Source organism: Bolinopsis microptera, chromosome 1 (assembly GCF_026151205.1).
Source record: "Bolinopsis microptera isolate Bmic1 chromosome 1, MBARI_Bmic_1.0, whole genome shotgun sequence".
Taxonomy (NCBI): Eukaryota; Metazoa; Ctenophora; class Tentaculata; order Lobata; family Bolinopsidae; genus Bolinopsis; species Bolinopsis microptera.
In genome coordinates, this window is record NC_087072.1 from 10,086,344 (window position 1) to 10,103,379 (window position 17,036).

The 17,036-nt window shown below is 39.3% G+C and overlaps 1 protein-coding gene across 4 annotated transcripts; it reads right to left on the bottom strand.

The window, feature by feature from the left end:
* Positions 1-534: 534 nt before the first annotated feature.
* Positions 535-16,173, bottom strand: LOC134815745 (cytoplasmic polyadenylation element-binding protein 4-like). Of its 4 annotated transcripts, XM_063824325.1 has the most exons (10): positions 14,770-15,520; positions 14,438-14,575; positions 13,200-13,302; positions 12,900-13,058; positions 11,127-11,216; positions 9,575-9,693; positions 7,449-7,466; positions 5,899-6,013; positions 5,586-5,767; positions 535-5,220 (listed from the first exon to the last, which is right to left on the bottom strand). In XM_063824325.1, exons 1-10 carry the CDS (start codon positions 15,478-15,480, stop codon positions 4,993-4,995), a joined length of 1,863 nt encoding a protein of 620 aa, XP_063680395.1. In that variant the 5' UTR covers positions 15,481-15,520; the 3' UTR covers positions 535-4,992. The 4 variants fall into 4 exon arrangements, with proteins under 4 accessions (XP_063680395.1, XP_063680412.1, XP_063680402.1 ...); XM_063824342.1 differs by lacking the exon at positions 14,438-14,575; XM_063824332.1 differs by lacking the exon at positions 7,449-7,466.
* Positions 16,174-17,036: the final 863 nt, after the last annotated feature.

The following is a 17,036-nucleotide window of genomic DNA, read 5'->3' on the forward strand; positions in this document are numbered from 1 at the left end:
TTTTCAGATTCACTCCAGATATCAGGCATTTTCCTGAAAATAACGAGGAATTATTCAGCTGTGAAACTCAGGCAGATTCCACGCCCAGACTTCCGGTGAACTGGCATCCACGGCATCGATAGGAATAAACATTAAACTAAATACACAGGAATGCATCTATTGTTTTTCGAATGGAAGGTTAGGAATTTCGACTGTCACCAGGTGTATTGCATACCTGAATATTTGAGCAGCATTCCAGACTTCAGTCATTCTATGACAGTTGCACTGTCTCCAAGGATCGTGGGTAAACGTATGTGAATCCTTAACCTCTGGAGTTCCTTAACCACTGCAGCGTTTCCAAAAAGAAGCTTGGAAACGAAGGGTTAAAGATTACTGTATAAAAACCATGCAATGATTTGACCATAAAGGAACAATTTGACCATTTTAAATTACCAATTGCTAAAGTCTCCATAAAAATCAATTTTGAGACTGGATATTTTGAGAGGGATGGTAATAATTTTGCCGATTGTTTGAGAGACAAAGAATAGTCGGGGGTTGCAAAGCAAACTTTAATAGCATGGGTACTAACTACAGCAATCACCGACCATTAAGAAATTATACTCGAAATCCACTGCATCCAAACGGTTGGAAATCGCTTAAAAGGCGACGCGTTTCTTGCGTCACATACATTCGAGCATTTTATTTGACTCGGAGCTGTTATTAAAGGCATGTTCTAAATGCAGTGGATTTGCAAGAAAAAGTGGTTGCTCTGTTTTCAATTTCTAAATAAATATGAAAGTAACAAATAACAAATATTTCTAATATACATCATTGGTACATATGCACTATAAGTAGGCGCGTACTGTAAGCTATAGTACTACATCCCACGATTCGCGAAACTAGAGCTACACGTTACTATGTTAGAGTAGTAAAGCTTTAAAGTGACGTCAGAAAGATGATGAGCTTGGAACAGCTTTGCTTTATAAGATGTTTCAATTCAACATTACTGATACATCAGTCTTCACTTTTAAGATAGTTTGATCGACACACATTGTGGATCTCAAATACAGGCCCTGGGCTGTTTGGCCGGTCAGGAGGGGTCAAGACACTGAACGTATAGCACGAGTCGCAAAAATTCATGCATTATATTTCCAAATTTGCCCACATAAAATCTTGTATATAAAATATCCACGTATTCGTTCCACAGCCAAGATAAGGAATTCGGTTATAGCTAGTACAGCATAATGGTAAATAGGTCTGTAAATATAGGCCTAAACGGGGGTTGGTAACTTTATACTGTACACGCAAAACCGTAAAGCATTTATTTTAGCATACATTATATTTTGAAATTTCTACACTTAAAGTTAGTATCGAATTACAATAGAAAACATTTGGTGTAAAAGGGTCGTATAAATCATTAGAATTTCTTTAAAACAAACTGATTTGCTAGAGATATTTTACAAAACCGAGTCAAGCTGTACCACGTGAAGCTACGTGAGACACTCGCGACAATGCGTCGCGTCTGCACGTCACAAAGGCACCTCACTGTTCTTACTACCCATTGGCATATCACAAAATATGATGTAAAAATGAAGCCTGTAAATTCCTCATAATAAAAATATATAATAGATACACAGCTTGAATTTGTAAAGTTCCATCGCACAAACAGTTAGCGAATATAAAAGTTGGAAAAATACCTCAAACACTATATGCACTGGAACCTTTGCTCGGGCATTCAAACCTTCATCATCATAATCTGTAGTACAAAATATGGGGCTAGAGGGAAAAAGAAGGACACGAACATAATCAACATGTGCCACATCCGGAGTCTCTTTACATATATATATACTAGGGCCCATATTTAATCAAATATATAGCACAATATATAGCACCATACTACAGTATTAGCCACACCATAACATAACGATTCATATCTACATTGCAAATAAAAAACACTAAAGGATAAAGGAATTGAGATGCTTTTAAATGTACTCCACACAGTTAACGTAGAACTATATCTTACAATATGTTATATTATTATCATTATGAATTGTTAGAAAAAGGTCAAATGTATTCTAAACCCCTACCTTGAATTATAATATTACGTCATTATGGATGTTTTCAATAATATATCAAATAATGTTGGTAAAGAAAAGGTTCCTAGTGAAGTGTACTGAGCTGTTGGGCCGAAATGCTTTGAAAATAATATCGATAGCTAGTAAATATATATAATGTAGATTATGTATATTATATATATATAATCGTACAAAATCAGGAAAGTTCTTAAACCCATTAATTTTAAATCATGCAATTCTACAAAAGAGTCTAAATCATAACTGAAATAAGGAATAAAATTGGAAACTATGAAATTCGATATATTTGAAAAAGAAACCATTGATCAATTTTATCAAAAATCATAATTTAAATATCGGTTGAAGTAGCGTAAAAATACTATAAAATAATGATAAGAATATATTATATATTGTATAGATGTTAAGCTAGCTTATAATATGATAATATTGATACACTTATAAAGACAAAGAATATATTATAATACTTATTAAGACTGCTTTTTTGGGTAAAAAATTTAGTCTTCACCGACTTCAAAAATAGCGATCTATTAAATGCTAGAAGTTAATTCTCAAAATTCCTATTATTCCATATTTGTCCACAAAATAGTTGCTGGATGGTAAATGGGCTATCACGTTATAATAGCAAGTGTGCGGTACTATTCACTATGATCGGGAGTTTGTAGCCCTCTTTGTTAGGGAGGCCATCATGACGACGCAGGAGGACCGCTAACACAGAGCTGTTATACCGCTACAAGGTATAATCACACACACTCTCTCGTACTCACCAAGTTCGTGTACAATTTAACATTGTTTGGCAACAACTATATACAGGTAGCTCAGGTGAGAGAGAGCGGGTTGGTGACCAATGAAACTAAAGCAAGCAATGTGTTTAGCCAATCAGAGGACAGGATTCGGAGCACGTGATTTGAGAGTGATAACAGGAACAGAAGGATCACGTTTCCTGTTGCCGAGCTACGGTAGAGGCCTCACAGCTAATACTTTTCTCACAGTAACTAGTAGTTGTGTTCAGTTATTCTGTGTACACAGGGCCGTCGGCATGTACTGGAAATTACGAACATGTATTGGAATTTAGCATGTGAAGGGACAATTTGGGAGTTGGAAATCTGTTTGTTGATAGCTGAAATATGTCCCATTGAAAGCAACAAGGTACATTATTAGAGGTAAGTGCACTGTTAGAGGTGTGTGAGACGGAGATCTGGGTTTGGCTGAACCGTTATAATACATTTAAAACATCTGCTTGTCTAAGTAGCATGTAATAAGATAAATGTGTACCGACGTGTGCCACACACAGCCGGGTGCAGAGCAATGCCCCCCAAGGTTCCTAGCAAGCCAATCAGCGCAGCTCCTGTCACACACCGCCCAATCAGGTGGTAGTATGACCTTACACGTGGTGTAGATGTAACGAGAGTTTTCAACCTCCCGTGTGATAACGCTTACATTTACATACCCAGCAACAAAATTGTGCACAATATATGGAATGTGTAATACCTTTACATGGACAGAATATCAAAATCTATGTTGCTCTTGGAAAGAAAATTCCGTACAATGTGATAAGGTTGTGCAGGCTTTCTCAAGAAAACCGTGCAAATCTGGATAACGTTCCAGGAAATGAGATAAAGCTAGAACAATGGCAAGTTTCTAAACCCCGTGATAACTGGTCACATGACATGACACGTGACAATGTAACCGAGAAACAGATAACAAGAAATGTGATCCAACATCAACATGTAACCAACAACTATATAAAGTGCGATCAAGCTGTTTTATTCAAATAGTATATATTATGCTAACTTCTTTGCCGTAGAAAGATTTAAAAACTCCAAAAATGGCGCAGTTTGGCAGGAACTGCATTTAAATAACACTATAATGCACCAGTTACATATATAATATATTATGTAGCAATAGCAAACGTGATTACCGTAACATTATAATATATAGTACTTATTATTAATAAACCACTCTTGACAAATAATATAAAATCAAATACAGATTATCCACTAAAAGAGACAACAAAATATTTGTGTGCTGTTCACTCCAAGATGTAGAGATATCAAGAGAGAGAAAGAGAGACCTGAGTACTCGCAAACTAACTTATACATATGTTGTTAAGTTTAAATTTCACAAATTAATAAATATAACGTTAAACTAAAGGGTAACGAAACGTAACGAAACCGTATATAATATTAAATAAAATCTGCAGTAAAAAAGGTGTTTAAAATTCAAATTTACAATGTTTGGAGCTCGCACAATATACTGAAGATGTAGTTCATACCACCAAAGTTCTATACAATTTTATCGCTCATCACTTCATCTACAGATAGTTTTAAAAGCTTCAAACCGCAAAAGTTACCGGGACAGAATCTATTCCATCACCAGGGCAACCGTTGCTGTTTGCCAGTTAAAAGCATATAACTTTACGTTAAAAGGCCGTCAAAGAGGTCTGACCAAGTAATATATTTATTAAGTCTAATTCTCAAATTGCATTCTATGTTGGTTTAATGACTGCACAGTTAGATGAAAATATAAAAAACAGGTTTCACATATCACATACTAATCTTTCAAAACGTGTTTTTTCATCAGGTAAAAAAGTGAAAATACAGAATGTATAATAATATATAACAAAGCGCAGCGTCATAGCACATTGTATAACAGACAAAAACTACCAGAGGCATTCGTTACCAGACATCTAGATGCTCTGGTAACCAGGCAACTAAGGACCAAGCAACTAGATCTTGAGATTACCAGGCTTCTCCAGATGTCTGGTAACCAGACAACTAGATGTTAGTAACTAGGCAACTATATGTAACGAGAATAATGACCACTATCAGACCACGACATTGTTTTTAGAGAGATGGAAGTAGGATCATCTACAAAGCTTCTTTGAGAAGGACCGTATAACTTTAACTTTTTGTACACAAGTTTACCATCTGAATGAGTTGAGAGACCTGGACCTGTCGGCTCCCTCCTTGACCAGGGGTTTGTGGAACTCTCGTCCTGGCTGGGTGTGGGCCACGCTCCAGCAGTGCTCACAGAAGTACCGCAGACAGGAGATGTGCCCACAGAAGAAGGGTGCGAACTTTCCTCCGCAGTGCTCGCCGTTACACTCGTCACACAGCTGATCGTCTAGAACGTAGGGCTTGACCTCGACCTGTGAAATGGTAGCAGATGTTTAATAAAGTTTGAAGGGTAAGAATATTGTACGGAACGTTTGTTTTTTTACACTCACTTTGCTCAACTGAGTTACTCAACACAGCCCTGCTAAGTCTCGTGATTTTATCGCGTGGTGTAACATTAAGAACATTCTAGAGCTATTCTCAAGTCTCAATCTTAGAAGGCTCCAGACAAACACGCCCATATTGCTCAACACTAATAAAAATAGATTGCATACATCATCAGCTGTCGAATTCTAAATGATTCGTCGCTTAAACCATGGGAATAAATGCACGGAACCATCCAAAGATTAAAACATGAAATTTTGACTAGACATTTCATTATTAATTAAATGCAAATTACCTTTTTGTCAATGTCCCCGATTTTCAGCTGAATGAAGCGGTTGTTAATAGCGTTGATGTAACTGGTGTGGTTGCTGAACGCAACTCTTCCCGCACCCTTAGGATACTTCAATTCCGGGTCGACATCTATTCCAGCATAGCAGACACCAGAGTAATACTTGTTCATTATAACCGCCAGCTCAACTGAAAACAGATCATTTAAAATGATGTAATCTTTTTTGTATCAACTTATTTTAAAGTCGAGTTTCTAGAATAATCTAAACTTAGTACGTCTAGACAAGTTTTTCTAAACCTTTAAGAAATGAACAAATTACCAGATCGGAGAGGTCTGGGGACTCCACCCACGAAGATCGTCTTCCGCGGATCAAGGGGCTGAGATCCGTCCATCACAAAGTCAGCGTCTTGGAGACTCCACGGTCTTATTTGAACCTTTTTGAAATATATTGTTAAAAATATATAAAACAAAGATCTATCATCTTGGAAAGATGTCTCGAAGTATATGTTATGAGTGGTAGGCTTTGTTATCTAAAATATGTGCTGTATCTAGCTATTTAGCCTCTTGAGGTAGCTCGCGTGTATTAAATGATGAAAACTTCTAAATTTAAGGCAGTGAAATCTATTGTTGTGAATTGGTTTACACTCTGAGTCCCGAGTGTGAGACTGGATGTGTTATTTCCCAAAAGCTAGATTACAGGGTTACACAGCACCTTACTTCCTTCTAGACAAAAGTCTTCATGATTTATCATGCCACGCGCCCTTTTAAATCCACCAGAACCGCGTGATTTACATCTTACACCTTAATTAGGACAACAACTCAAGACTGTTCCTCGCGAAACAATGGGCACCTCAATGGTTCTACTCTTGAACTCTAGTGAGACGTGACTGTGTAAGTGTGTGAACTGTAAAAAGAGCAACTCTTTAGCATGTGGAAGGCGAGATTTACAAAATTTTGTGACCGTTTAAAGTATGAAATGTCCTTTACAAGGGGTAATTACACCCTCCCCGAGATTGGAGCAATTCACCTGACGACCTGAACATTTCCAATTGTTTTGTTCTTGATGGTTGCCTAATGCCAAAGCCAGATCGAGGGCATGTCCCCACATTTTACAATTCGGCCCTCAGTCATGGGTTCGTCCAAACAGATGTGGTTTCTGTTTTGGTGGGCCCCGTGGGGCTCTGTCCCTTATTATGTCACTCTAATTAAATAGCGGACACGCTTGTTGAAGGACGCTAATAAGCGAGAGTATATCGGCCCTGCAGGGTAGCCGTGCTCACGTGACCCCTCACATGACCAGTGAGGATGAAAGTAAAGTGTGAACTACAAAGTGTAATAGTTACACAACATCCTGTGTGCACTGTTGATGCGGTATAATGACCAGTTGTGTGTGATGTGCGGGATTGGTCGTATTGTGAGTCATCAACACTGCACTCGTTCAACACTGAGAAGAGCTGCAATTGTTTGACACGTCCACTCTTAAATGAGGGCTGTGGCCTAAAACTAACTATTATTATGTATAATGGCGCTCCCCGGGTGTAAAACTAACTGTTATTATATATGACAGGGTTTAAAACAAGCTACAATGTGGCATTCTGGGACCTGGGTGAACCAGATGTGAGTTTAGAAACGTGCTAAATAAGTTTACATTTAAACTTAAAGCGCACGTTTACGTTTAGTTATTTAGCGTTTAGAGTTTACAGTATCCTAACTATTTGAATTGTCGCTAGGTTACCAGATCCAGAGGTTGGTAAACATTGGGTAAACATTTTAGCTGATCGAAAATTGACGTGGTTTAAAATAGGAAAGGTATAAATGGAATAATATGTACTAATAATATGAAAGGAAAAAAACAATAACAATACTTACAAACTCTCGACCCACATTCTGTAAAAGAGAACACTTGATAAATATGGTTGGGAAAATATAATCCAGATTCTGAGCAGAACATCAAGACAGAAAGGCATGCGCCCAATCAGAAGCAAGGTATTTTGGAAGACAATCAAACGAGCAGCAGAAGGTAGAAGTTTTGCATCTAATTCTAATCAGAGACTTCAGCTTATATCACTGAGTTTTAAAAAGGATTTCTCGTATATTCGTTTGTTATCATCATTTTGATCATAAATCATTCTCACTTTCATCGATAGATCATGCGGACTTTGTTTCTCATTACTCATACACAATGACTTACACGTCAGTACACTTAATAATAGACTAATAAAACCGTACCTACACCTCAACTCTCCTATTAGCTATACGCACACATACTTGGGACATTCTCTGGCTCCAGCATACTTGCAGCTGATAACCGATGCGGGCCAGATCCGAACTCTCCCCACATACTCCCACATGATCCGCACGACGCATAAATTCCTCGCCCACACATGATCCACATAAATCCTCTCGCACGAGTCCGGGCTCACGCAATGACTTGCCCCGTCTCTACTTGCTCCAGAATACAATGACCACCACCTAATCGCACGAAACCATCTACATAGTCAGATAGTGAGCAGACGGTCCTTAGCCTTTGTGAGCTGCGAAATAATTTGCAGCTATGCAATTAACTTCACAAATCGGCCTCTCTTTCACACTGAACATTGATCTCTCACACTCGCACATTTTCGCATTGGATTGTGTTATTTGGATTTTTATCATAAAAACGCTAATAAATGCAGACTATTATGAATATGCGGAGTTTTACTTTTAAGGTTAAGCCCCACCTAGACTCAGCACATGTACAGTGGTTTGGAAGATAAGATAGATAAGAATGGCGAGAGTAAGATAAGACATGCAGCTGATACCAAGTATTCATAACTGAGGTCTGAGACCTTTAAGTCTCCAGAAAAATAATCATAACACCAGAGCTTGAGAGAAAGAAAATCAGCAAAGAAAATCAGGCAAGTTAGATAATATGATGCGGAACTTGCGTCCTATTTCTTCATCATTCCGCTTAATTATGATTACTTGAATACTACGTAGGATTGAATAACTCCTATAGATCCAAGTACTAATTATTGCATAACTGAATACCATTTAAAACCCTGGCTCTTGTCTACACACTTAATTACTTCATCTTTTAAGCGGAATCACGATGTTAAATCATCATAATGCAATCTACCTTTCCGAGTTCTTTAAGGCCAAAATATTGTTATCTAAAGTACGTGAATGTAATATCCATGCACTAAAACTCTCGTTATCAGATTACAGTTCCAAAGCAGTATAATTATCCCCCACAAGGAAATGTAATCATACCATATTAGGTAAAACTTAGCCTTTAATATACGAGTAGAGGGAGGGAAGCTCAGGATTTAATGATCTAGTGAGCTCTAAAAATAGAGAAGTCAGCGCGAGCAGATGCTTTATATTTCATAATCGATCGGTTATACACTGAAGGATGTAGCTTTTATAGCGTTCCTACTGTTTAAGCAAAGCACTGTTAGAAGCGGCCAATGCAGCCTAAGTGTAGCAAGGTGAAGTATAATGTAGCAGAATGTAGCAGTGGTAGTGTAGCAAACATGATAGCATAATATTGTTGAATAGCAGAAACAGCATTCTATTCTAAACAGGGTGACAGCATGAGCAATATTCTTAACACATATGGAATTGTGTTTTTAATCAATGATGTCAAAAATGCATTCAATGCAGGTGACATTTCCCAGGGCGATTGTAAATTGCACAAATTAGATAATTTGTCAGGACTCAGGATTGAGCCTGCACATTGCATCAAAGTTGGTTTGGATACTTTGGAATCATCCCATGTGCACGAGGTTAACATTATTGAGCTAATTGCGATTACAAAAGCTCTGGGAAATGTCATGCTTTAAAAGCCCTAGGGTTGCATATTGATATGATAATTTGAAAAATTGGACATGATTGATCACATCAAAATTCAAGGTGGTTAATTGGATAACACTGATCGTGATTATCAAAGAGCAACCCTATGACTTTGTCATAGCAATTAAATAATATCTTGTAAGATTGGAATCACATCGTACCTGCTTATCCTTGAGAGTGGGGGATGACACGAAGTAGTAATACTTTCCGCCCTCCTGCTTACACATGCTTATCAGTGCCTGGACACTGTACTCCTCGTGGAACAGCAAGAAAGCGTACCCTGAAAAGGAGATTGGGGGTGAGAATGAGACGGGCTCTTTTACCCCTCACTACGTTGCAACCTCGACCCGGAGGGTTACAATTTAGCTTCTGTTAAGGTACGAGTGAGTGCTAGCGTTGGTTGTTATTCAGATTATGATGGAGTTGAGGGAAAGTGATCAGAGCCGGTGTTTAACCAATAACCATGTATAAAATGGTGAGATGCAAATTGTTAGAGGTTAAAGATGGGATTCTCGGTATTGATTGAGGCTGGAAGCTACCGTTTAAGTTCGTGTCTTATGTATTTATCTACCCTACAATTCTCCTAAATCATTCCATAACCGTTATAAGGATGAGTTTAACCCGGGCCAGACCCTCATGATTATGCTATTATGGTTTGTATGCCCGCGGACAATGCAATAATTAGCACCAGACCACACAACAGCCCGTGGTTACTTTATTTATGTTTCCAAGAGACGACTTGTGAATTCACTGAATATTCAGTATCAAGTGGACTGCTTGACCCTCTGCTCAGCACTTGGTCCCGTTTACGGTCTGCTAACCCTTTGTAACTACAACACTCCTCTAATCACCAATCTGAAGCACGGCTCCCAACCATCTAATTGATGGGTTTCTCTGCTCATAATACTTTTCTAGGAACTGTATGAATACAAATTCTCTGGACACACAGAGCCATCTTAGCGAGACACTTCTTGTGAATAGTGATTTGTGAATAGAGTCGGGTCACAGCTAATCGCTTTCGCCAATCATCTGTTTTGTGAGGTAATCCAGTGCCGGACACACCACCATCCATATCGCCATTGTCAGCAGTGTACGATTAGCGCCGCCTCTCATAGCTATATAATATTGAAAAACAACACACAAAGCTTGGAGCTGATCACGTGCTCTGTTCTGCTAACAATGCTATTCGATCGTCTCACCTCCTAATCTCAGCTATTGGTCCAGCCATCGCTCTAAATCCAATCTAATCGCCGAGAACCGATGACTCTCTCTCTCTCTCGCTCTCTCCGTGCAGGGCCGTGTGAGATTGTATTGCACTCTCTCCCTCGCACTACTTCAACTTTACCGTATAAGGCATGATGGGTGGCTAGTTTAGATTGCACAACACTCGCGAGCACCAGGAGAGGAGAGAGTGGAGATGTGGCCTCATCATGTGATGTCCAGTAGAGCTCGGAGTGTACATTGTGTTACACACTCCCTCTGTGTTGGAACACGGAATAGAACCAGCTAACTTGTACACGTTAGGATATTGGATATTGGATGTGGACAGACGATCAACATGTGTTGTGATGTTGAAATTGTAATGGTGATCACATGGAATAGGGAAAATGGATGGAAAATGACAAAAATTGGAATATTATGTATCATAACGACAAAAATAATGACCAGTAGTTTTGATAACAATAATTACACAGGTGGTAGTTATTTACATACCTTTTGGAGGGAAGGGAGCTCGGCTCTGAGATTTGTGCGGCCAGTCCACGTCGAGACTTCCAAAGTGGCAGAAGCTAGCATGAATCTCTCCTGGGAGGGAACCGAGTTAGACAGGACAACTTTAATCTGACCAGCTAATCGCAATCTTACATTCACTTTCGCTGCGGGCTATTCCACAAGATGCTGATCAATATTCTGGGCTGCCAGACAGTAAGTGTAATAATTCTCCTAATTATCTCAATCGTGTAATTGGCACGGTTAAACAGCCCAATTATACTTTTAAAGCATGTCTAAAATTGCACAGCATTCTCATTTCCCAGTGTAAGGTTACATGTTTCGCCGGATTTCACCTGGGCGGGGAAGGGAACATGCACGGGCTACGATCACACATGTCACGCCTGATTCATCACACGCAAAATTATAATAGTGATCACACAATCACACAATCACAATCCCACAATATGTAGAGAGGTTACAAGGTAATATATAAGAACAACATGCACATGTCACAGAGAAACTACAAGGTAACGGTGAAACATACTATTTTCATGATCTCCTAATAAAACCTGAAAATTTAGAAGTTGTTCATTAGCTTGGTTGGGAGAAGTAGTAGTTGGAGTGAAACAAAATAATTACAGATATTGTTTGTGGCGCCGTGATCTATTCTAGGACATAAAATTGTCGAACATTCAGACGAAATCTTATTTTAGCTTCGTGATGTCAATTTTGTTAGAATTAAAGTCTATTATAGTATAGATGAGACAATGAGGAACGATAATAATACAAGTTTCTTATTTATCGAGTGAGCTCGAAACTATAGCCCATTGTTTTGACCTAGTTTGACATTTCAATGAAAAGCATTCCCATTGTTGGGAGTTAACTTCTCAATAATTTCTCAGCCAGTAATTACCCATAGTAATAATGAGTAATAATGAGAGTCGCAGGGCAACAAGCTCTCTGGTCAACAAAATGGATTGGTCCTGAGCATATGTTTGTGGAAAACAGCCTGACGCGAACTATGCTCATCTTTATTAGAAGGGCTAGAGCCGGAGATGTGAAAATTGCGGACAAAAGGCGGTGCGGCCAGCTGGCTCATTATACCATATAAGGAGCGCGAGGCAGGCTGAAGATGTCGAGGCGCTGTGATGTGTACTAGCAGAGGTGGGCGTGTCTTTAGAAGGTACGACCTCTGTGAGGAATTATAGTCTATTTATAGCCGTATCAACTCTGTGCGTGCAGTTACCGGAGATTAACTCTATTGATGCAAAATGCACATGGGACCCGGCCGATGGTAGTGTAATGGCGATGTGTAACAACTACAAGCTTCAAGGACTCTAGTAAAATCAACTGCCATTTCCTTATGTTGGTAAATATGTATGTAACAGTCTGTATGGCGGGATGGAACTACAAAATGGCTCAAACACTCCATCTAAGACTGTGGTAAATAGACCTTGTAATTAAGAGCACCAAAGAAATGTAACTCAAGACTCTGGCGCCATAATTTCGTGCGTTAACGTGGAATTGCAGGGGGTGCATAGCGGTTGATAAACACCACGATAAACAGTTTTAACTTGCAGTAGCTACACCCTTTAAACTGTAGAGCCATGTAAAACAGAAGATAAAACACGGATATTTAGCTGAGATTCAGGGACAAAAGCAAATGTTTCAGGCCAGAAAAGCAAGCTAGCAAGAGAGCTGGAGAAGGTATATAAGCGAGCCTAGCCAAAGCAAGCAAACACCCTGCGACACATAAAGGGATAAGTAAGCACTTACTTTCGTCGATATCTGGGGGAAGTCCGCCAACAAAAACTTTCCTAGAGTATTTCTCTCCAGGAGGATCGTAGTGAAACTTCCTGATCGGAGAGTCCTGGATTGAGGGGTGGAAGACTTGCTCCGTGCTGTCTTGATTCAGCAACTCGTACAGCATTGTTTCTGAAGAGGAACGTCGATGAGGAAATTTGTTCACTAATATGATTTCATCCTGGCAACTTAAAACTTTGATATAATCATAACTGGCTTTATTACTAGAATATGTAGTTAACATGTTATAACGCTATATAAAGTAACACGAACCAGTAGCCGACGAAGCCTGAGGGAGGAAGTTGAGATTTGGATCTGGAGTTTCGTTCATCCTGCTGCCACCATTGAACTGCATTGGTCTTGGCACTGAGTTTTGCTGAAGAATTAGAATTCGTGTTAGGTTAATGTTAGATTGGTCTTCACAGCGCTAAGAGCTTTCAAACTTGGGCCTTTTCAATAGAATAATCGGTTGATATAATTAAAACACGAAAGAATTGGATTATCATGCAAAAGAGTGTCAATATGAGAAGTTAGAATCCGACCCTTTTGGTCTTGACTTTTAGGCTCTGCATAGTTATTGTCTTATTTCCAGGCTAGGGGAGTAAACACATGTAATTCTATTCTAATGGTAATCATATGAGACTGGATCGAAATGAAATTTACTCAACCTGTTCATATTACAGTAACTATCTGTTAATTTGATGAAATTTGATTAAAAGATGAAATACTGTATGTTGTATAGAATTAAAATATGTAACTTCTATTTGAGTAGCATTTCTTTTAACAGAAACGTCATGACCGCAACGACATAGATCATGACGTCGAAGTATCTGTCCATTAGGGGAATTTTACTTTCAATGTGTCATGTGAGCGCATTTGTAGTGCTTCTGCCTTATTAACTTCGAGATTTGCATTTCAGAAACATTATAGGACTAATGGTGCTCTCAGGCAAGTGGAGCGAACCACAATTAGACCATTTTGGGGCACCAAATACAAACTTTTAGGAGCTCAAGGGGATTTAGGGTGCCCATTGAGAGATGATGACACCCCACAAATGCAGGATCCTAATAGGACTTGATTGATCTAATTAATCAGATTCGACAGAGCCATATTAATTTGGCATGCAGTAAAATCTCTTCCAGAAAGATTGAGCTGGAAAGTGGCTAGTAATGAGTGCACAGGCGAAAAGCTGTAGATCGTGTCAGAAGAAATGATCTTTTTGTAACAGTATGCAGCAGACAGCAGCTTTAACATGCAAGTAAATAAGGAGTACTTATCAAGATGTTAACGAGAACAAGATTACATTGAACAATGTTTACATTGAGACAAGCAATTGTTGCCAAACATCAATTAATGCAGCATGCATATCATTTTATCCATTGATCTTCAGATTCAAAGTAGGGTTTGGAAAACAAAACAAATCACAGATGAATTAGAAGAGCGCATGCCTCAAGATGCTACATGTAACATTCTGAAGGATTAACTTGCACAGTGCTCAACAAATATCAAACCTTTAAAACTTGGTTTCCACCACCCATAAATAGATTTTTTCTCATTGACTGATAATATAGCTGCATGTTTGGATCTTTTTTGCAGCTCATAGTGTTAACGGTTGCTATGTCTTCCTCAGTTAGGACAAACGTAGGAACCTGTGTACATCAGGCTTGTAATCTAGAAGAGCTCCCCTACTATATAATATACCATAACACGGGGACTATTATTTTACGGCATGAGCTAGCGCGAAGCTTAGCAGCACTCGCTCAGAGTTTATAGCCTATTCTATGGCAAAATGAATCCACAAATTTAAAATGATTGACAGCGAATATTGTTTCAAAATTCTCACCTTGGAAGGGATGACAGACGAATCTCTTCCACCAAATCCAGAGTTGGACCTCCGCCCAGGGGAGGGCATGTTCTTGAACGCGTTTCTCATCAGGTAGGTCTGCAGATTGTTGTTTACAGCGAGTTGTGCAGCCAAGTTGGAACCCCAACCGTTAGGGTTGCCGAAAGCAGCCATCGGAGCAGTCGGGCCATTGTTGAAGAGAGGTCTAGAGAGGGAGGGAGGGTTGATTGTTGGAGAGGAGAGGCTCTGAGCAGCCCAGGAGGAGGCATTTATTGCGGGGTTTGATACCCACTCGTTCAATCTGGACTGGTTGGGAAGGTTGTTGAGCTGGGAAATTGTGTTATTCTGTAAACCATTCTGTAAACCATTCTGTAAACCATTTCCCAGTCCCGGTCCGTAGCTGGTCGATGTAGGGGAAGAGTAGGATGAGCTGTAAGCAGAAGATGAGCTCTGATTACTTGCCGCATCGTTGTTGGTTGAGATGGTCAGGGACTGCAACACTTGGTTCACGTCATCAAGACTAGAGTTCCAGAACTGCTGCGAGTCGTAGATGTCAGTTGCAATCTGCTCTGCTGTGCTAGAGTTGTCGTCACTGTTGTTTTCCCGGATTATGTTTTCATTGGAAAGAGGACTACACTTCAGCGGGTCGTTCAGGCCCGGCCTTTGGAATGTTTGCTGGTCCAACATCGTGGATCCTATGATTTGAGGCATCAAGCTAGGATTGGGTGGTCTAGTAGCGATAATTGCCTATTGCAAAATAAGGTAGTGGTAACATGATATATCATGATTCAGCAACAGTAATTCATATAGTGAAATAGAATAAATGGCACGGAATAAACACATTTAAAGCAAGAATGGACTTGTCGACGCAGAAAAGTACCGTCGGTCAATGCAGTTCCGCTTGAAACGAACTATTGAGATAGAATAATTAAGGGGAAAATTCTAAATTTAATAAGATGTTCATAACATCTGCTGTTAGACGATATGGGGTAAACTTAATATAGTAACATTTTAACTTAATATTTGGGCATAAACTACACTTAACTTAACATTCTTATGCAACCAACTATTAACCTACTCAACTTAGGATACTCAATGCAGATTGAGGATACTTATCACGTTGTGTCATATGTTTTATCTAGAATTCCGCCGTAATAAATGAACCCTTACAGCTGATCGGGCTTTTAGGATACAACTATGTTATCCATTATCATGTGTACGGAGCAGTTTCATATTAAGCGAGAATTCATATCAATAACTTATATAACAGCTGAGATATCAAACGATGTGTTAAAAATAATGGCTACGAACAGGTAAAGAGCTTGTCTGAGATCCAAACTAGGCTGAGGACTCAGAGGAAATGCAGGCAGAGCGATAGTGGTACGCAGCTCAACACCACAGGTCAACACGCCGGATCATAATAGCAAAATGGCTTATAAATCATCTATCCAGTGCCGAAACTACGTCTCTGTCGCAAGATACACCTCATTAAATACATAGTTTGTGCGCGGCGCTACAAACTTTCCTCAATTTATACCTAATTATTTATCTCAATCTTGTTAGTGACTCAATTAATGACAATGCATGGAACCAATCAATTAAAACTAAAGGATCTTGCTGCTTTCGTGACGGTTGATGAGGCATTATTGAACCAATATTGATACCTTAATTGTGAATTGGGTAGGTCATAGGTGTGGTGTCTGAACCATCATATCACAGATCGATACTAGTATCGGAGGCCTTTATTGAACATATCTTCACACTTCATTCGGTTTATAAACACGAAACCAGGGGTCCTCATACCAGGTAACAGAATTAGATCAGGAATAAATTAACAATTGACTTGTTATGTCTGTCACGCGGCTTTTACTAAATCGCTCGCCCAAAAATTTCGCGTGACTTTGGTTTTTTTGGTTTGCAGCCGTACAAAACGGTTTTACATAAACCCTAATCCCAACCCTAACCCTACCCATAACCCCGAAGCTATCCATAATCATAACCACAACCCTTACCCTAACCCGAGCCCTAAATAATCGAATTCACGTTTTACTAGCCTGTCACGTGACCAAAACGGTTTTTTGCCCATAACTCTCCAGGGAAGCATTTTAACCCTAGCTACGTCATGGGGGGTGATTCGGAATCAGCGTCCAAAAATACACCGATCCAGATCACTTTCATGCCAAAATGGCCTTTTCACAAGAATTTTCTTAAAATTTGGGCGAGCGATTTAGTAGGAGCGCTGTCACGCACGACGTGTCGTCAGTACA